Below are 22,608 nucleotides of genomic sequence, written 5' to 3'. Positions count from 1 at the left end.
TTGGGTAGCATGTGGCCCAGAAGCCGCACTTGACTTGACTTTCCTGCAGCCGTGTGAATGTTCGTATATGACTTGTGATGGACTGGTGACCACTGCAGAGTGTACCCCGCTTCTCACCCAAAGTCATCTGGAATAGACGGCAGAAAAGGCCGTACTTTCAAGTTCTCCATGGACTCAAACTGATTTGTATGACGTTTGGGTGAAATAACTGTAAAGTATTGAAAATCAGAGTAGCACAAAAATGTTGGGAACTGTAGCAAATGCTTTATTTATCACATTACCCCGTATCATACTGGATTCTATATACAGTATCACATATAACTAATGTGACTCAATCGTGTAAGATTGATTATGTTGTCCACATTGTAAAAATGTAAAGTGGTAGATCTTTGTATTTAATCATTCCTTTTATATGACCTGTCATTTGGAGACAGTTTGTGTAGATCCCACATGTTTTTATTGCTCAATATTGTATTTCCTTAATATCTACTTACTCCAGATCGGATCATTTTATTGAAACATTTAGCTTGATAAATTGAACATAATGTGACGGCACTGAGGTGTGATTCAGGTGATGGGCGGTAGGGGGAGTAATGTTTGTATGCTGTGCCGGAGCCAACCTGCGATTAGGAGTGAAGAAGAGCGAGGGGAAGCATATTGGCGGTAGTAGAAGTGTGGACTGCATCTTTCTGTAAGAAATAATAGTACTTTTTTGGTGGATTCTAATAAAAGTCTGACGAGTTCACCCTGCCTCCTTGCTATTTTACCGACATTACAATACTCGACACAAACGACCAAACTAAATTAAATAACATAAAGATGTATCTGTCTGTTACCAGCATTTTTGAAGAGGTACGTAATTATGTTTTAATAAAGCAAAAATTATTACACGTATGAAATGGTGACAAGCTGTTTTTCAGAGGATATTGCAGCCAATGAAGTATTTTCTGCCCTCTGCTGGCCAACACGTTTAACTGCAGTGTCGAGTTCCTGGTTCACGCTCTCGGCGAATGGAGCACCACGCAGCATCAACTTTTTAACAATGCAAGTAGTCGGGTGTTAGCTTCTCAAAAATACTTTTAGCGAACATAGCGTTCATATATTCTGTTAGTGGCACACCCCTTTGCCGGGGAATGATTCTGTAGACTTCTGCAGGTTTCGCTCAGTAGACTAACAAGCTAAGCTAGCTAACTCGCTAGCTAGCTTAATTACATTGCGATCCAAAATGACTAACTCCTGCGCTGCAGCCAACTGTGATTACCAGCAAGATGGACCCGACAACAGCACTCCACTCTTCAGCTTTCCATCGGATCCGGAGCGGTAAGAGCGTTTGCATTGTCGGGTTAAATGTGCATGTGATAGCGAGCTCTCTCACGTTAGCATTGCTAGCTCAACATGATGTCAGTGACACAACTCAGTTGAAAATGGCGCAGACTCGCCACACTCCCGAAACAAGTCATTCGCTCGTCCAGACTAGGAAACTAACATTAACATGCTTTACTAGTCGTATCCTTGCATTGTGGTGTTTGACACCGTAATAAAAATCAATAGAGACCGTAATTGGAAACTTTTGGTTTAGTAAATTATAAATCTATAAACGACACCTAGCGTCCCTGCGCGGTAACTTAGCTTAGCATAGCAATCATATTGTTGAACAACTTTTAAACTGAGTTAAGAATTTAACCTTCTATGAATATATTCCTCTGTTTTAAAATGTGCTTTCTCGTGGAAGGGAAGAAAATTAACATACTGTGTTAGAGCTGGGATGTCCAAAGTGCGGCCCGGGGGCCATCGTTGGCCCGCACCTCTTTTTTTTTTTAATTGCCCCTCGGAATATTGTAAAAAAACCAACACATCACATATATATTTTACTGAAATATGGGCCATTATTGTATTCCAAAAATAATATACACTTAGAAATCCCACAGATTTTGCATGGTTTTTTTTTTGCGAGCGGTGAACCGTCCTTGAACGCACCATCTAACTTTCTCAGATAGACTACTATACTGTGTTTGTGCCGTTGTTCTTTCATCTCATATTTGGTCCCAAATGCTGATAGTGTGTAGGAATGCATAAAGACAAGGTTTGATGACCTTATTGAGTGCTAATGTAAATATTTGTTCGGTCCACAACCTCTGGTTAATTCATGCTAGCCTATCATGGCACACATGAAAGAGCGAGGTTACAATGTTCTCTAGGTCGTACTGATGGATGGTGGGTAATCCTGTTGTGCTTTTAATTTGATGCAGTTCCTGTCTTAGTTTTACACACTACATGATAAATAAATAGCGTTTGGGAACGAGAGCCAGTCCGTGGGTCCAAAAAGGCTGGGGACCACTAACGTATACCACCAAATTAGTATGCGGCTGTTTTGTTCAGATAACTGAGCGTATGTTGACCTACACTGGATTGGTTTTATCTTTTATTTACAGATTCAAAACAGAAACATCAAATTAACATTTCATACCAAAGGTTTCCCACTTTTTCCTCTTGTTTTCAATAATTGGTGACATGTTCAATCCACGCTCCTCTTCTGTGGACTACAGCTGCAACACGCACATTGAAGTTTGTGATGACATTGCCACACATTTTGTGGGGACACCTGAAGGAGAGCGTGTACTGCAACAACCTGCAGACCATTGAGGCACTGAGGACCAACATCCATCAGGAAATTCAGAGAATCCCTCTTGAGATGTGTGGCAATGTCATCACAAACTTCAATGTGCGTGTTGCAGCTGTAATCCACAGAAGAAGAGTGTATCGTGTGCTTTTTTACATTCCTGTTTGGCTGCCGCATAGTATTTTTATTTGCTTTATGTTTCAGATGCAAACAATGGTTGGTTAACTGTTGTCGTCAAGATCTGGCATCGCAAGCTCCAGAGGAACTGCACAAACAGTACAAACTTTGTGCAAAACACTTTGAGCCCTCGATGATCTCTCAACAGGTAAAAAGCGGCAAACCAACTCCGCATGTTTTGTTGTTGTTTTTAAAGCCCTCTGATGCGCAAATAGGGTGTTAAATATTACAATTCAACGTTTTAGCCTTAAAATTGTTATGGAAAGCCTTACTTATTTGTCACAGTAGCAAAAATGCCAATAAGACACTAAATTAATTGATTTTCAATGAATATACGGTCGTCTCCCCACATTGCGGTTTGAATTTTGCGGCTTCACTCTGTCGCGGTTTTTCAAAAGTATATTAGTAATATGTCATGCTGTTTCGTGGTGAATATGGCCGATTAGTTAAAAAAATGTGCATATCTTTGCTTAAATTAAGCATTTTCAAGCATAAAAATAGCAAAATGAACTAAAATACAAATATAAGGCATTCGGAAGACAATAATAATCATAACACGGGCTAATGTCCCGGCTGTAACCCAGCTACAACTCTGAACCCCCAAATTCACTTCCTGTCTACACGTCCGCAACACATTTATTGCAGCACACCTGAACATGAGTCTTATGTCTTAAATAGCTTATTTTCTCCGATTTTGTTTACCATATTGGATAATATGACTGTAAAGGTGACTATAGGGGTGTTATTTCATGTCTAGAGAGCTCTAATAATGTTGAAAATAGTACTTAGGAAGGTCGTAAACAGTTTTTCTATACTCTATAAAATATTCTATTTATAAATAAGGAATCCCACTGTAAGGATAAGCCGCATAGAGGATGGATGGATGGATGGATGGAATCCTACTTCAAGGAAATTCACTTATCATGGTTGGGTCTGGAACTAATTAACCGCGATAAATGAAGGATTAGATTCGATGCAAACTACATTTGTGCTACACAGAAATGTGTAATGTTGAGTCTTTTTAAAAAAAGGAGTACATTGTCAAAAATCAAGGGAGTTTTTGCCATCACTCAAATGTCTACATTGACTGTTTGACATAAAAATGTGCAAAACGGAGTACGGGTGTTGTATTGTTTCTTGCTGAAAATGTTAATTATAGTCTGAAATGTATTTGTATTCATGTTTCAAAAGTGTGAGGTTGCGTTTTGTGTTTTTTTCCAGATTTCCTGCACGTGTGTCTTAAGCGAAGATGCCGTTCCAACAATATTTGACTTTGCTGCGCCGACAAATAATGACTCGATGTGCAGCAGGAAACGTGCCGGAAGCCCTGTACGTGTGGCAGCCGCCTTTGTATTTACTATCAAACAGTTCAGTCAAAAGTAACCGTTTGTATTTTATCATTTTGTCCCATCTAGGCGGAGGAGGAACCCGCTGTGAAAAAGTGTCCCGCAGGTAAGGTTCATTGTATGTTGATACAAGTCATACTGACGTAAAGCGTTGCTATTTTTTGTTCCCCGTAATCCTACTGAGGACAAGCGGTAGAGAAAATGGATGGATTGATTTTTTTTTTTTTAGTTAACATTTTTAGGTGTCTGGAAAATATGAAGTAGATTTACTTTATTAATGGCAAAAATGGCCTCGGGTTTTTGTACATTTTGGTTTTCGTCTGACCTTTTGGAACGTATTAACGGCGAGGTTCCATTGTACGCACAAAGCATTTTCACTCTACAGTGACCCCTCGTTTATTGCGGTTAATTGGTTGCAGACCCGACTGTGATAAGTGAATGTCCGCGAAGTGGGATTCAATATTAATAAATGGAATATTTCCAAGTTATGGCATCAAAAACCAGTTTACAGTCTTGTAAATGCAGTTTTTAACATGACTAGAGCCCTCTAGACATATATTGGCCTAAAAAATGTACTTGCCTTCTTCCTGATTTCTTATTTTTTTGCATGTTCGTCACACTTAAATGTTTCAGATCATCAAACAAATTTAAGTATTGGGCAACGACAACACAACTGAACACAAAATGCAGTTTTGAAATGAACCTTTTTTTAATTATTAAGGGAGGAAAACAATCCAAAACTACATGTCCCTGTGTGGGGAAAAAGTGATTGCCTCCTAAAGCTAATAACTGGTTGGGCCCCCTTAGCAGCAACAACTGCAATCAAGCGTTTGTGATAACTTGCAATGAGTCTCTTACAGCGCTGTGGAGGAATTTTGCAGAATTGTTGTCATTCAGCCACATTGGAGGCTTTTCCAGCATGAAGCGCCTTTTTAAGGTCATCTTATTAGGACTCAGGTCAGGACTTGGACTAGGCCACTCCAAAGTCTTCAACCATTCAGAGGTGGACTTGCTGGTGTGTTTTGGATCATTGTCCTGCTGCAGAACCCAAGTTGGTTTTAGCTTGAGGCCACCAACAGATGGCCGATATTTATTCTTTTTTTAGGACCAGGTCATATTCAACCACGCAACAGTGATGGTTAATTAACATTTTTGAAATGGGATGTTCAAACCGCGATGCAGCAAGGGATGACTGTATTTTTATTCAATTTTGAACACACTAAAGTTTTGGTGTTAAAATATGGCTGTTTGATACCATTTGACCCAGCCGGGGGGTGTCCAGGCATCATGTCACGTATTAGAACTGTCTTCTTCTCGAAAGCTTGTATTCATTATTTAACATACGTACTACGTACGGTAGGTAGGTTTTTATTTGATCCATGTGCTTTAAAATATCAACTTATTTCATCTTTTCTAACGTGTCCCCTCACTCCAGCTTGGTCTCTCTCTTCTTGTAAATGGAATGTTGGTGATGTTGCACTATTAGTCTTCCATGAAGACCACTCACATAGTCTACGTGTGTTAATTCCGTCCTTTCAAAACAAACAAAAAAAAGTGGAATAGTATCTAATAACGTGATTTAAAAAAAAAAAAAAGCTGCTTTCAATTTAATTCAATCTTTCAATTGCATGTTTGTTTAGCGAGCTGCAATTGAAATAAACCATAAACTGTTTCCATCATAAACCTTTTAACTGCTCTAGCAATTGGTAATCATTACATTTTACGCTTTGCCCACACGGGTAAGAATGTAGAAGCGAAGCCCACTTATGGAGTTAGTTATTTATACTGCATGAAAACATGTGGATTAGCTTATGTCAGCAGTTTCTTCAACAAGTGTCTACTTTTACTCACTTATGTGCTTTTTCCCACCAGAGAAAACCGCATCACCAGAACTGACTGGGGAGATAGAAGTCTCTGGTGAAGACAGTGCAACACTTGAAGAACAGAAAGACACACAAGCGAACGAGGATGTTGGCATCTCGAAAGCTAAAGACACTCTCAAAGCCTATTTCAAGGAAATTCTGGCACTGACTGGATTCAGCATCAATGGTGCCAATATCAACACCGATGAGCCGACCGGTGAATCGAGTCAGCATTCTCTGAAGAAAATATGTGCAGAGAAAATTGACAAACAGGAAATCCTCCAGTTCAGCGAGAACCTAATGAGAGCGGAGATCCAGAACACCCTAAGACACGCCCGATTCTTCTCTATTATGCTCCAAGATGTGACAAGTATAGATGGGAAAGAGCAGATCCCAATTTTCATTCGATCCGTCACCGAGGCCGGGCTCCCACAAAAACACCTGGTTGGGTTCTTGCCTTGCGACTTGAATGCAGAAAATCTGTTTCACATTCTTCTGTCGGAGTTGAGAGAAAAGTGGGGCTTGGGGATGGAGCACTGCAGAGGACTCGCGTATCTGGTGACCGGACGCATGTGTCAAACAATGCGAGATCTCACTTGCAAGATTTTACTGGAGTTTCCGCAAGTGGTTTTATCGCCCAGTGACCCGTATGCTTTCAACATATGGATTATTCGCTGCATGCCTGTGCCCACAATTCAAAATATTATAGACACTGTAGAAGAGGTGGCCTCGTTGCTCAGGGCAACACCAGAGCTTTACAAAAGATTGGAAGGAAAGATCCAGATGACCTATGGGCATATAAAGGGAGAAGTGGACAGAATCAAGGCAATCCTCAGTGTCAACTGGGAGTACGGCACTGACGCCTTCCAAACCATGTTAGATATTCTGGAGCCTTTCCTCAACTGCATCAACGAGATGATTTCCAAGGTGGATGAAGACACTGCCGAACAGGTGGCCAAACTCAAGCCAGTTTTGAAAAATTTCAATTTCATCATGACATTAGTCGTCCTAAAAAACACCCTCTGCTGCGTGAGCATACTCAACTCCAGTCTCAAGGGAATCATTAGCATGAGTAGCACCTTGCAGTACACCATTTCAAACGCCCTAAAGCTGGTAAGCAAATACCAGCAGGAGATTGCTGTCTTCAACAAAAAATGGTTCGCAGACGCAGTCGCTCGAGCCAAGAAGCTCGGCGTTGAAGTGATAAAACCGGAGATGGACCAAGGAGACGCAAAAGACACTCCGCTGGAGGACTTCTACAGAGAAACTTTGGCACGGCCTATCTTGCAGTACCTTGTTGCTGAGGTCAATCGAGTGTTCAGTGTGGAGATGGTGAGGATTCTAAGATGGCTCTCTCTGGTGCCTTCCTACATGGCCGACCACAGTTTCAGCATTCGCCGGGACAAGGTCGCAGACGCCAATTTGAACAATCTCGCGAGACCTGACACATTCTACGAAGAGCTCGGTTGTTGGGAAGTGAAGTGGAGGCACGCAAGCAAGCGCAGAATCCTGCCAACCACCGTGTTTGCTACGCTGAAGATACCAGACATTGGCTTTTACCCAAATGTTCAGAGCTTGTTGAGGGTGTTGGGCACTGTTCCGTGCATAAATGCAGAGGCAGATGTTTACGGCCAGTACAACATGGTACTGGAGCGATGCCACGCCTACCTGAAAGCCACGCCAGAGGGCCAAAGACAATGCAGCTCGGCATACATCTATGTCAACCAGGATGTGCATTTCAGTGTTGAACAAATGGTGGAGTCATATGTCCAGAAGCATCCAGAAATACTGCAGATCTTGCAGATTGTGAGTAGTAGATTGCAAATACCAGAAGTGCCATGGCCAGTGATAAAATGACATGTGTATCCATGGTAACATTCTATTATATGTATTACAGGATGAAGAAGCTCAGGATAAGACTTCTGAAGGTAAGATGATCTATGAAAATGTTGTCATTGGTGCTGCTTAGTCGTAATGTGGCACTCTGTGTGTTCCGTGTATGTTCTGTGTTGCACATGAACCAGTGTTTCCCCTACCGGTATATGAAGGGGATGCCCTGCAGTCTCAGAGAAGGTCAAGATAATGTCATTCACATGTTATTGTCTTACACAGTGGATCCCAGCTTGTTTGTGATTCCGCATTCATGGAATTTATTTATTTTTGCCAGAAATATGCAGTTTTTTTCCACAGAAAACGTGTCATTCACACTAATTTGACCTTGACGTAAGTCGTAATAATTTATGAGTATGTGATAATACAGGTAAACATGAACAGCATGCATACACTTTTTTTTTTGGCAAACATTGAGATTCCGCACTTTGTTCGGCAGTCCTTGAATGCACCGTAGTTGCTGTGAGACGCATGTAGTGGTGAGTACCATACACTTGAAAATGTGTTTAATAGCTGTGTGAGGCATATTGAAGAGAGAAGGGGAAGGCAAGGGTTCTGGAGCCGGATCTAATAATTACAACAGCCACTCTTTGTACTCATTGCAAAGAATATCAAAGTTAAGTGGATGTGTCATGTGTCAAATATAGACATTTTTAAGGGCGCATCAATTACTCACAGATTTTTGCCATTCACTGGTGGTCCCTGATCATCAGTGGTCACCAGTCTGTTTAAATCTTAAACAGACTTGTTTTAAAAGTATACATTTATTTAAATTGTGTTGCAGTGGCAAGCCAAGGAAACCACGCTGAAAAAGACACTGAAGATGAATTAAGATTGCAACTGATAAACATGGAGATGGATGCCGAGAGGCTCGTAGAATTGAAGTGTGCCGAGACGGACAGAGAAGCACTGAAGTCCGCCCTGCAGGCTGCAGTGACATCCGCATACAACAGCCAAAGCTGGCAACAAAGTGAGCTCTCTCCTGCTCAGGATGGAGAAGTTGAATATGTCACCAAGTCTGAAATGAACGAAGTGCTCACTGTGTGTGAAAATGCTGTCAAAGAGGGAATTCTCATGGAAGTGGGGAATTCATTCTTTTCCTTATTCATTGACCGTGTTGTGAAGATTGGGGAAAAGGACTATCTTCCGCTCTTCCTTCGGTTTGTGGACAGTTTCGATGTCATGCGAATGGAGTTGTTGGGATTCTTGGAGGCAGCCCTCGATTGTGATGTGATGGTGCAGCGCCTTTTGGCAATAGTAACAGAAGAGTGGCGTCTTGATTTGAATAACTGCAGAGGTCAAGCATACCTCGGATCCGGTAACGTTTCTTACAAACTAAAAGCTTTCGCTTGCAAAGTACAGGAGAAGTATCCCCTTGCTATTAGCACACACTGTTCCTGCTACTCCTTCAACACATGGTGGTCAAAGTCTACCCCGGTGCCCATTATTAAAAGAGCCCTTGATACATTCGAAGAGGTGGTGATGTTTTTCGGAAGCAGGAGTGCTCTAGAAAAGCAGATCGACCATGTCATTGCCTATGGTCTTCGAGAGAGCTACGAAAAGGTCCAAGAATTGCAAGGGACATTCTGCTCCCTGTGGCACGAAAAGCACGATTCGTATGAGGTGTTTGTGCAGATTCTGGAGCCACTTGTTGAGTGTCTAGAGAAAGTCAAAAGCAGCCCGCAGAGATGGAAAACGTCTGTGTCGGAACAAGCTGGAGTACTCTTAAACAAAGTGATGAAATTTGACTTCATCGTTGCGATGGTTGTGCTAAAGAACACCTCTTCTTTTACCAGGGAGCTGAGTGCAGGTCTTCAGAAGGACCATTTCAGTGCTGCGTTCCAGCTGTGTCAAATCACTGGTATTGTTGCTACTTTGAACAGAATAAAAACAAGTTTGAAGGTGTTTCACCAGAATTGGTTCGATGAGGCCTGTGCAATTGCACATAGTCTCACGGTGCCCATTGAAGTGCCTGAAAAGTATTTGCCCAGGGACAGCATGACAAAGCCGCTAGGTTTTTACAGAGATAGCCTAAGCGTGCCCCTCGTAGATAACCTCATCAATGCAGTGAAGGATCATTTTTCGGAGGACCACAAGGAAGCTCTCAATTTCCTCTCGTTGGTTCCTTGCTTGGTTACAGTGAGTTACATGTTTGAGAGCTTAAAGTCCAAGCCACCTCTCTACAGCAGTGATCTTCCTGATGCCGACAACTTCTTCACTGAACTCTGCTGTTGGAGGGTCACATGGAAGACAAAAGTCGCCTCTGTGACCATCCCGAAATCAATATTTCACACACTGCGTCTGCCGGTCATGCAGTACTTTGGCAACATCAATGCACTCCTGAGGATTATGTCCGTGTTACCCAGCACAGCCCTCGAGGACTGTGGAGTTGTGATGCGCCACAAGAAGTTCCAAGAGTACTTGAGAAACACTAATCCCAAAGACCGGTCCCCGTGTTTGGCTGTGCTACAGGTGGGCACAGATTTCAGCAGAGACCTTGATCGCATGGTGAGCCAGTGTTTGAAGATTACTCCGCAGGCCCTGGAGGGTATCTGTTTGGTGAGTACTTCCAGTACATTGAGACGACTCAACTGTACATATGTTGTAAATGTTTGCTTCATAGGGTCCAACTTTCCACTTCAGGTTGATATTGAAGAATATTCTATACATGTAAATAAGCATATTCCCAATATTGTTGGTAAGAATTAGTGCTATCAAGAGATTTAAAAAAACTGAGAGACAAAATAATTAAGCTGTATAATTAATTGTAATGGAATCTTTTTCTCACCCAAAAAGTGCTGCAAAAAGCTCTCACTTTGAGGTATTTGCATTTATATTCATTACATTATGGCAGATCAGAAGATTGATATCATTTTGAAAAGTAATTCGTTTTTAACAGCCTTGAACAGATGCGAGACGTCTCTAAGTGCTGCTTGCAACCTTTTAGTTTCAGACACTAATGTTGCTGTGTTCTTTTGTCAATTTGCAAATGATCACATAATAAAACAGAGCTCTATAAAGCGCTAAGATTTGACCACAGAGCTTGTTACTTTTCCTTTGCTTCAGATAATATAAAAAACAAACCTATCAGTCACAGTGCTGTAAGTTAGGACATAAAAAATGGATAAAGTGTCCCGGCACCCCCAAATAGCTGTGGTTGGCAGCTTAGGTCCAGCGATCTCCTTTGCTACAGCTCTCTAAATTACTAGCTTTACCTCCAGCGTTTTGCTCCATGCCGGACCCACACAAAGTCTTCAATCTGAGCAGATGACCATATATGATGACCATATCATATTCCACTAGGGTGCATTTTCACATTTAACTCTTTATATGTTTTGATATTGGGGTTGACACAGGTGTATGCCACGGGTCCAAATCTGCTTTTTAATAACCGCTAAATGACATTGATTGGGAATAGTCATTTATTCTGCATAAAACAGGTATATTGTGTGCTTTTTGCAGAGTGTACTTAACATAAGATCCGTCCTTTTCATCCATCCATCCATGCATCTTCTACCGCTTATCCAAGATCAGGTCGCAGGGGCAGCAGCTTAAGTAGGGAGGCCCAGATATTTAAAAATGGAGCAAAGAAAACCATGAAATGATAGTTAATTTAAACGTCTTCTAAATGGGATCAAAATAGCTGGAGTGCAATATTTGCAAGTGTTGAAGGGCTTTGGCTTTGGCTAATGTAAGTTCTTGAATAGATCCTAATTGCTGTATTTGATTGATAACTACAACTACATCAAGCACTAAATACATGTAATATATAATTCTGTCTATATGCTTTGACAGGATAAGGAATCCAAAACTTTCACCAGAAACTCTGACAATAATATGGAAGGTATGGCCCTTTTGAGAATCAACTGAAAATAGACATTTCTCTACTTGCTATTTTTCGACAGCCCTAACATCTGTATTTGCTCCGTATTTCTTTGAAATGCAGTTGATGTGTCCATAAAGGAGGAAGAAGACAATGCCGAAATTCAACAATGCTCTGACTTGAAGGAAGGCCCACACGTGAAGCTAACGGATGACAATTGCCATGTTGGAGATAACCGTGAAAGTCTGGTCACCGTATTTAGACTGGCTGCCCTTCTGGGAAAGAAGAATACCAGCATCACGTCTCTCTCTGAAGAAGAAAGAGAGTATTTCACTCAGGAGCTCAACATGTGCCACTGGTTCAAGAAGGACAACAAATGTGCACCATCCATAAGTGAAGCTGAAATTGCGAAGTTACTCATGAAGGGAATGAGAGGTGTCGTACTGAAAGAGATAGAGGAATCACCATTCTTCTCACTGATCACAGACAAGCCTGTAAAAATTGCTGACGAGACTCACCTACCTGTCTTTGTCAGATACGTTCGAGAATCTGCTCCAAAAGTAGAGCTGATGGGCTACTTGCCATATGACGAAAACTGTGACGTTGATACTCAAGCAAACAAGCTCGCTAAAGTGATGACAGAGGACTGGGGCTTACCGATGGCTCACTGTCGAGGACAAGCGTTCATGCACCTGGGCTCAGGTTACGAAAGCCTAAAGAAAGTGTCTTTGGATTTCCTCAAGAGTTACCCGCTTTGTGTCGTGACGCCTAGCGAGTCCTGTGGCCTGGCCAGTTGGCTGGTAGGAAGTGGGCCTTGCCCTTCTGTAGCAAAAGTGCTGGATATTACAGAAGACCTGCTACTGTTCTTCGATCAGTCTCCTTCTCTGGAAAGAAAGTTGGCACAGGCACAAGATGGGCTTTTGAATATGCCAAGGGAGGCCTTGGAGGAAATACCAGAGACGTGTTGCTCAAGATGGAAGAGAAGAGAGGACTTCTTTGACATTCTTGCTGACACATTGGAGGACATCCTCACTTGCTTGGATGCTGTCACTTCTAACGCCAGAGGTGCCATGTCGGTGCACGCACAAGTTCTCTCAGCTGCTCTCAGGACCATGGATTTCATCGTCACCCTTGTGATCCTGAAGAACGCTTGTGCTCCTCTTAGTAGCTGTAGCATTGTCTTCCGCTGTGGAAACCCCGCTGATATTCTTTGTGAAGTGGAAAAGATCCCCTCAATCATAGAGACCTTCAACAAAATGTTGGAAAATGTCAGCACAGTACACGCCACTTGGTTCGAACAGGCATTCCAGTTAGCTGTCAAGGTAGCCCCCGAGCAGATGGGCTTTCTTCAGGAGGCCAGCAACTATGAGTCGTCAGAGATATACTACAAAGAGAACGTGAGTATACCACTCCTCACAAGTCTCATTGATGAAATGAAGTACAGCTTCTCCGATAGCCACTTGAAGGGGCTGTCGATCCTGTCCTTGCTGCCATCCTGCAATCCGCAGCCCATTTTCCCAGAGTGCCCAGACAAGCCTTTCAGCTGCTACCTAACGGATCTTCCGGAACCGGACACACTTGAGCAGGAAGTCAATGCATGGGCTGCCGTGTGGCGAGACAAAGACCAAGATGTTTCTCCTCCAACATCCATTGCTGAAACATTAGTTCATCCTGAGTCCAAGAACCACCCAACAGTCACCTTACTGCTTCAGCTCGTAGCGGTGCTGCCTAGTGTCGGCATTGAATGTGACCTGATGAAGACCACTTTGAATTCCATGAGAGATCTGTTAAGGACCACTGTTTGCAAAGGTAGCAGGACGGTTCGTGTGATGCTCCTCTCTCACAACACAACACTGCAGAGGCTGCCCGAAGTAATTGCCAAGTGTATAGAGGTTGATCCAGAGAGCAGTCCATGTCTTTCACAGGTAAATTAGTCCATTAGTCTTTTTTCTTTCTTTCTTTTGATTCAACACCAGGAGAGCACTGCATAATCCATATTGCTTTTGTAGGTCATGGAAACTTTACGAGGACTACATCTGGACAGGGGTAAGTTTGAAAATATTAAATTATCATTTTTAGCATGCATGAATGATGAAGAATTGGTCAAGAATTAGAAACCTTCACTCCGCCGAAGAAATTTGCATAATCACTGCTTCTGATTTTCTGTCCTTTTTATGTCCTAATGTGCAAAGCACATGCATGGTTGAATTAGGCCAGCCCCTCTCACCCACCATCGGTGTCAACAACTACAAGTATTTGGGATGAACACTAAAATGTCACAGACTTCCCAAAATGTAGTACAGGTTGTTGCCAGGTATCCCAGTGTTCCCCAATATTGGGATTACAAATGTTTTCATGTGGGATTTTAGGGGTGGACGATAAACATGAGTTATGGCGTCATACCGATAAATCCAATAACATTAAAAATGGCTCCGATAACCAACAATAAAAAAATAAAAACGCTCCAATGAGGCGGGATTACCCGTACTGTGCTGTAGGTGGGTCAGTGTGAGCAAGTCAAGCGTTCCTTTTCTCCTACAAGTGGCGAGTTGTAAACAAACACAGATTCTCATGAGTTAAAACCAAAAGAATTTTGCATGATGACAAAATTCAGTTGTCCATTTGACTGTTCCGTCGAGACCGATGCCGTTGTGGAACAGGTTCAGGTTCAGCGTGAGAAGCTGACGCCGCCCGATGCTCGTTGCGTTACCTCCTTGTATTTGCGTACGTCACCATTGGGGAATCCTTGTTTTATCGTATATGTATACACTGTACGTATGTGACACTGTCACAAATGCAGTTACGATACAAGCGTTCATCCCTGCTGTAGTGCCTTATCTAATTTCTAACTTGTCGTTAGGGAGTGTCAACGAAGACGGGTCAAACCAGGAGGCAGCCACAGAAGCCAATGCCACCGGTGATTCTGCGGGCACAGAGGAGGGTTCTGCTGATACCGAAGTGGTCCTGGAAGTCGTTCAAGGACCCAGACAGCCAGTGTCCTTTTACGAGCCGCAGGTGCGTGAAGAAATTATCAAGGAACTCTGGGATTCTCAGTTCTTCACAATCATCACGGAACAGTATGTTGATATAAGCGGCGAGGTTTACGTCCCACTGTGCATCAGGTACTTAAACAAAGAGGACATCCAATGTGAAGAAACACTGGCTTTCATTCCTCTTGTTGGAGACTCTGCTGTCCTCTCTGAGGCTATTGAGACCGCGCTCTCTGAAAAATGGGGGCTTAACATGGCGTACTGCAGAGGACAGGCCCTGCTGAGTGTAGGTGAAGTCGGAGCACAAATGAGAGCTGTAAGCTTAGCACTAGCCGAGAAATACCCTCAGGTCGTGAGAACTGTCAGCTCCAGTTTGTCCTTCAATTCATGGCTGGCAAAATCCTCACTGACGGAGGCAGCAGCAGATGGAACAGTCCAGATAGATCAAATACTGCACTGGCTAACCAAGGACGCAGAGCGGCAAAACAAACTGGAAGAAATGATCCTCCACGTGTTCCGGCACAATGAAGCAAAGGGGAATGAGCTGAGGGACAAGCTGATGAAGAACTGGGAGAAGAGTCACGACATGCATAAGGTGATGATAGAGATCATCGAAGCGGTCTTGCTCTGCTTAAGCGAGCTCAAACATCAGGGAGACGCATCCGACCGGCAGCAAGCGTCGCAGTTCTTTGATACAATCACAAACTTTGAGTTCATCCTTTCCTTGGTGGTGCTGAGACATGTCCTGAGTGCCACTAAGAAGCTGAGTCAGTCCCTCCAGGGCAAGCCGTTAGACATGTTGCTTGCCGTGAGCAGTTTGCCAGATGTCACCGCGTCTCTCAGGAATTTAAAGAGCGACATCGACACGCATCACAAGGCGTGGTTTGAGGAAGCCGTCGCGCTCGCGACTAAACTGCACATCCCAATGTTGCATTCGGTTCTCTTAGAACCTTTGAGTGATATTTACAAATGTGCACTAAGTTTGAAATTTGTCGAGCACTCGTTATCAGAAATTGATGAGCTCTTCACTGAAAAGGTCATTGATACGCTGAGGTGTCTGGAGATTGTGCCTTACGCAATGTCCAAAGTAGAAACCAGCACCCTCAGTGGTCTTGTGCTGCGCCTGTACAAGGAGGACCTGCCAGACGAGGCCTCCCTTGACGATGAGATCAATATGTGGAAGGAGAAGTGGTTGGACCCCCTCGCGGGCTATCTTCCTACTACCGTGCTCGATGCCCTCAAAACGTCACAGATAAGAAGCTTCAGTAATATCGAGACCCTCCTCCGACTTCAGGTCATTTTGCCGTTTTCAAGACGGGAGAGTAACTTCAAGCAAGGAAAGAGAAGCTTACAGGAATTTATACAGCAGGAAAAGAGATCTTTCGCTGAGCTACATCCTCTGTAAAGCTGCAAGGTCTTCCATCATGGAGAGGTGGCGCTTCCACCACACTCAGTCTAAAGCCTTGAGTTCTGTAATCAACATTTCTATGTATAATATTGATTCAAATTCTTTTGTGTTTTCCATTTGTTGATAGTATGCAAACCGCGTTTTTGATATATTTCCCCTTTTCTGTAGTTTGTACAGTTGTACTGGTCAGTGGGACCAACATGGCATAACAACAGTCAGGTGAAGAAAAGCAATGTTTCATTGATGGTTATCAATGCTGGTGTGCCTTGATACAAACATTTCATTGTGTGTAACACAGAAGATGTCCCATTAGTGTCGTCATTACCAAAAATTACCAGGCTGTCTCAATTTTTATGACTTCTTTTACTATGACATGTCACCCTTTTTACCTTTTCTTGTGCACACATTGAACCGCTTTGTTGTGTCATGTTCTGATATGGGTTGCCATGTATTCTGTCACATTTGCTGTAAACCTAGCTTTTAAAGAATGTCTCCTTGATATGGAAAATCTTCTATATATATTTGTCAAAAAAAGTAATAAAACTTCAAAAAGAGCCATTGTTGTGTTCATGTGTTCCGACTATTGTAGTAGAAACTACAAATAGACGCAAGGTGGCGCCGTGAGGCTGCAGCTACATAAACTCGCTCGGAGGAAAACTGCTAATAAGGAATAAGCTTTTGAGGTTCAAGTTAATTGGTCACGCGTGATCATATCGCAATATTTACACGTGAAAATATTTGAAGACATACGCTAAAATGCATGCCGCGCTTTAAGTCGTAGCATAGAAGAAGGGAAAAAAAGCCACCGAATCTGTCACCGGAACTAAATCCGCAGCGGAAATGCTACGGCAAAGCCACTGGAACAATCGCACTTCAGCGTCACGCCCATTATTTACAGCGGGCCCATCCAAAAAGGTTAAAACTAACTTTTTTTAATGGTTCTTTTTGTATTGTAGTTGCAAATAGGGACAGACATCCAGTTAAGCTAACCCGCCATAAGAATCAACGGATAAGATGACAGGAGTTACAATAGATAGTTTAATTTTTATATGTTTTCACAAAGTGCTGTCTGTTAAAAAAAAAAAAAAGTTGACTGTAGACCCGTACATCTACCACATACACACATCTGTAAGGTAATTTGTCACAGGCGGCGTACCGTAAATACGTTTCCAACATAGGAGGACGACGTACGTACGCACGCGCAGTAAATGTTGTTGGCAGGTTTGGTTGCCACGGCGACGAAAAAGCGGGAATAGGAACGAGAATAAAAGCTTCAACACAGTGTTGGCTGACAGTCATGCCAGCCTGAATACACGGTGTAATGTACGCATTTCGTCCGAGTCTGTTAACAATACTGTATAAATACCGCTGATTGTATACGTTTATTATATTGTATACGTTTGTTAGCTTGCACACAACGCGTGGTCTGTTTCTTCTTTTGTGGTATGACGTACAGCGCCACATACAGGCTGGCGTGTGTACTACGAGTAAGAAGTATTTTGGTTTCCGTGTGGACTATGGGTTCAAGTTGAATGTTTGCATGTGAAACAGGTTGAAGCGGTTATGCAAATCCTTGCCTTGATTGTGCTGGAGTTCATAATCATGTAAAACATTAAAAATAATCAAATTAAAAAGGAGAATTATTTATTTGTGTTATCTATTATACATCATATTTCCACTTAAAATTAAATAATTGTTTCAAACATAAAATTAAATAATTGTTAAAAAACAATATATATATATATATTTATTTATATTTTATATATACAATAATAAAATGAAAAATACTTTTAAATTTAAAATAATATAATAAATATTTTTGTGATTATAGATAATATATATATATATCTTTATTTAGTTACTTTACATTTTTAAGCAACTATTACTTTTTTGCATACATGTCCGGACTTCAGGGACAACTTGTATAAACAAACGTGCATTTTTCGCATCCTGCTGAAACTGAAAGTGAACCGGCAGATAGCTCCCAAACAAAGCCCTGATTGTCGCTGCTCAGCTCGGTGTGAAAGCAGCATCTCTTGTCCTCGCTCAGCTGCCGAGCAAACCGATCTGTCGCCGTTCACAGGCCTCGCTGAGGGTGTCGACAAAATGTAAAGTGTGAACGTGACAGAGCAGGTTTCCTTGGTTTGGGCACTGATGTTGTATGTAATCATGTCCGTGCACACTGAGGATTTAACTCACTCTGTGGGGGCGGGGTGAGCAGGGACGCACAGGGCTTAAGTGGATTTTATTTCAAGGTTTGCTTTCATTGGAAAATGACGAGCAGTTTTCTCAGCATCACGAGCAAAACTTATGGCTTCAGTTATTCAGTGACAACTTGATAGCCATGTCAAAAACGTTACTTTCATTTTTTTCAAGAGTAACCAAGAAGAATTTGATTCCTCCAAAATGGACAGGGACTTCTTTTCGGCGCCGGTTCCAGATAAAGGCGAGGCTTAACTCTTCAATCAGGTACCGACACCATCAATACCGTCCCTGACTGTGCCGGCACAGATCCTCACACTTGTTCAACTCAGAGTTACTATTTATACTATTTCTATTTTTCATTGTGCTAAAGTGTCTTCTGATCCTGGAGCACTTTTACGATCAAGCAAATGCCAAATGATTTTGTCCTCATCAAAGGACGCTCTGATGTATGACGGAGTATTCGGGCCACATTGGAAAAAAAATTGGAGATTTTGAGAATAAAGTAGTAAATTTACGAGAAAAAAGTCCTAAATTTACATGAAAAAAAGTTGTAATATTACATTTGCCCAAGGCCAAAGGTCACATAAGCCCCCCCTTTTCATAGCTGTCTCAGGCAATGCCTGTAACATAAAGTCACAATTTTTTTCTCGTAAATTTATGACTTTATTCTCGTAATATTACAAGTTTTTTCTCGTAAATGCGTGGCCTAATTGTCGTCCCCACTCTTCATAGCTGTCTCAGTCAATGCCTGTTATGACGGAGTATTAAAATAATCGGAGATTTTGAGACTAAAATTGTAAATTTACGAGAATAAATTCGTAAATTCACGAGAAAACAATTGTGACTTTATGTGCCAGGCATTGCCTGAAACAGCTACGAAAAGGGCGGATGTATGTGACCTTTGGCCTTGGGCATGTGGAGGGGGCGGGGTAGGGATGGCGGGAGTGAGGCGGGCTAGCCATGCTAATCTGTTTGCGCTCAACTGAGAGAGCTTGCCTGAAGCAAGAGGAAAGTTTCCGTCCTTCCTTCCTGAAGAGCGATGCTCTATTTTCCCTCTGACACGTAATAGTACGACTTTATTCTCGTAAATTAACTTTTTTTCCTCGTAAATGTACAACTTTATTTTTTAATGTGGCCCTAATACTCCGTTGTGCTGACGCCTCTCCTCCAACCACCATGAAAAAAGGTTTCATTCATCAGCCAAAGCAGATGTACGAACACGATCTGTCTCCTGTGCTCGTTAGCTGCTCGCTGGTCTCCAACATGGTGTCTGGCCTTGGGTCCCTTTGGTTGAAGAGGAGAGCCTGTAAGATGGATGAAACACTCCAGACTGGGTTGACCTTTCCACCCACCGGGTTCCTCGGTGGACTCCTCGACACCTTTTTATCTTCTCCAGCAACACTTCCTCAGCTGAAGCAAGCTCTGCTTCTCCCTCCTCCTGTTGGCACACGTGGAACCGCATATGTGATGTCAAGCATGTTCCTAAGAAATAAAAGCATTGGCATTCAAATGGACTTGCCGCTAGTTTGGTGAGATGCTGCGATGTGAAACGGACTCTTCTGCAGGAATACGTACAGCGAGCACAGAGTCTTCTTCTGTTCTCCCGCCTCCATTGAAGGACCACATGACCTGTTCCATCTGTAGCTTGAAAGGCTTCTGACCTCAAAGCACAACACAAGAAGCGCTTCTGAACAAATGGCGTACAAAAGACGAGTCTTGTGGGTCCAGTCTTGCTCCGTGTTTGCTCTTGGCCGTTCCCCGCTGTGCGCCCCAGCAGACACGGCAGGAAGATGTCGTTTGAAGCTGTCGCTCGTTCCTCTCAAGGCCTAATTTGACCCGATTTTACCACTTCATGTTCTTTCTACTGTGTTGTGGCAAGAATCAGCTGATCTGGTGCTTCAGCTTCATTCTCCAGGTGGAGATGCGCTTCGTGCTTGGCATCGTATCGATACCAACATTTGCAGTATCGCCCACACCTTATACATGTACATATATATATATATATATATGCACACAAAATATATAATATAAAAATCTATTAAAATAAATCATTTCAATTAAAATAAGAACATGTTTATTGATATGATGTCATTATATAATACAGTACATCAAGGAAATAAGGATATACTGTATATGCTGTATGTGTCTACTGTAGTACCTAAATAATCTCAATAAAATATTTAAAAATGAATCGATGACATTAAAAAACATATTTGTTTGTGTTATATCATTTTTAAAATGACATATATTAAATGAAGAACCTTTTTAAATCAAGGTGCATTTTTGCTTACGTTGCACGTCCAGACTTTAGAGACACCCTGCAGTTGTAAAAAAGACAAATAAAAAGGTTCACATGAGGTCCGCACATGTCTTTCTATGTCATTCCTCCACATGACCATCAGCGCTTTTATCTCGCCTCCTTGCCTCCTTGCCTCCTCTGTTATGTTCCTCTGAGGGTGAAATGTGGGAAAATCAAAGGTTTGTGTGTTGACCTCAGTTTAGGAATGAAGAGGCTGAGTGTAAAATGTCTCTGTGAACGCCAGCCCGGTCCTGCTGGCAGCGCCGCAACGCCCACACATGTAACGACCTGTGCCCGTTCACAGTTGACTGTCACGTCAGACGCATGTGTGGACCCACCACTTAGCCGCAACGCACACTCACTGGACACAACATTAGATACACTTGCGCAATCCCAAGACCACGCTCCGTTTGAATTGGCACTGTGGGTCAACTGAACCCCGTTCAGGACCCCAGTACGAGGGGCAGCATGGTTGCATGTGTGTTTAGCTACACGAGGGCTTCACAGCGTTAGAAAAAGACTGTTTAAGGAGGTATTTAAAGTGAAAGTCTATCCCCACTGTGGACCCTGATTTTTTTAAGGGAAGCAGACACGTTGTGTGTGTGTGTGTGTGTGTGTGTGTGTCAGCTACAAAAAAGCTCCACAACACCTGATATGCAGCACAACCTGAGGTCATTCATGTTAGCAAGAGCAGATGGAAGGTCAACGTCTGGACAACAGCTCACTTTGCCTCTGCCGAACAAAGTGAACATTTCCCACAGCTGGCTCGGCAACACGTCGCTAACTACAGAGTAGTCGCTAACTACACAGCGGCGTAATGCAAAAAGCGAGAGGGCAAACACCAGCGCCACAGGGCCGCTGCAAAAGCGACTGAAAGCGGTCATGGTTGTGTTACACTTAAGTACATTAGGTTTTTTGTGGGTTTTTTTACGATTCAACGTGTTCGGAGAGCAAAAATCGAAGTACGTGGGGACCACTCGGATACGTTTAGTACACGAAACACGCCAACACCAATCGGATGTAACGCCACCAATAGATGCTATTCTCTCTGAAGAAAACATCTTAGCTTGTCATGACTTGAATCGGTCAGGAAATGAGGAAATAGTAAGAATTCTTTCCGTCAAAAGAATTTGTGGCTGGAAAATGTTGAATTTTGGGGATGTGGAAAAGAGATGGCTTGAATGTTTTGACTGAGATGAATGTTTTGTTCTAGAAATGCTTTGATTCGGTTGCGAAAAGTGGAGGTGGTAAGAATCAAAGAGGATTTGTGGTTGGAAAATGTGGACTTTTGGGAAAGTGGTCATTTTAGGGCGATTGAGAATAAACACTGAGGATGTCCTGAATGACCTGAATGTTTTCACGATGGAATCCTTTCAATCGGTGGAGAAATGTGGAAGAAGTCCGAATTTTCAGATTCAGAGAGAATTTGTCTTTGGAAAATACGGAATTTCAGGAATGACGGGAATTGTTGGGGTGTTGCTAATAGACAGCGTGAACGTTTTGACCGAGATGAACGTTACTACTTGGAAGTAGTAAGAATTCCTAGGATGAAAGAGAATGTTTGGAAAATAGAGAATTTCACCGTTTTAATGTTTTCCTGAGATGAATGTTTTCTTGTAGGAATGGTTTGAATGGGTGGAGAAATGTGGAAGTAGTAAGAATTCTTAGGATCAAAGAGAATTTGGGTTATGGAAATGTGGAATTTTGTGGTAGCCACGGTGTGTTGATGAAAAATAGTAAAAAGTACTTATTGGTAACCATCATGATTGGTTGATTCCAGTGACTATCAGCAGACACGCTGAAGGGATTAACGTCTCACAGCTGGCCTGGGAACACCTCGGCGTCCTCCCGGTGAAACTGGGAAAGGTGACCGGGGACCGGGAAGTCTGGACTTCCCTGCTGGGACTGCTGCCTGGACCTGGATTGGTGGGAGAAAATGGCTGGACGGATGCATAGTCTGTCAGCATACATGTTTAGTGGAGAATATG

General features: G+C 42.5%; 1 protein-coding gene across 1 annotated transcript; it reads left to right on the top strand.

Moving 5' to 3' along the window:
* The first annotated feature begins 948 nt into the window (after positions 1-948).
* On the top strand, positions 949-16,673 carry si:dkey-250d21.1 (uncharacterized). Its single transcript, XM_054755695.1, has 11 exons — positions 949-1,320; positions 2,825-2,945; positions 4,019-4,126; positions 4,213-4,249; positions 6,016-7,811; positions 7,903-7,933; positions 8,680-10,454; positions 11,691-11,739; positions 11,842-13,643; positions 13,728-13,764; positions 14,579-16,673. The coding sequence occupies exons 1-11, from the start codon at positions 1,226-1,228 to the stop codon at positions 16,111-16,113; spliced, it is 7,386 nt and encodes a 2,461-aa protein (XP_054611670.1). The 5' UTR covers positions 949-1,225; the 3' UTR covers positions 16,114-16,673.
* Positions 16,674-22,608: the final 5,935 nt, after the last annotated feature.

This window comes from Dunckerocampus dactyliophorus, chromosome 16, assembly GCF_027744805.1.
Source record: "Dunckerocampus dactyliophorus isolate RoL2022-P2 chromosome 16, RoL_Ddac_1.1, whole genome shotgun sequence".
NCBI classification, from domain to species: domain Eukaryota; kingdom Metazoa; phylum Chordata; class Actinopteri; order Syngnathiformes; family Syngnathidae; genus Dunckerocampus; species Dunckerocampus dactyliophorus.
Note: the sequence above shows the minus strand (reverse complement) of the source record. Positions and strands in the feature narration are given on the sequence as shown.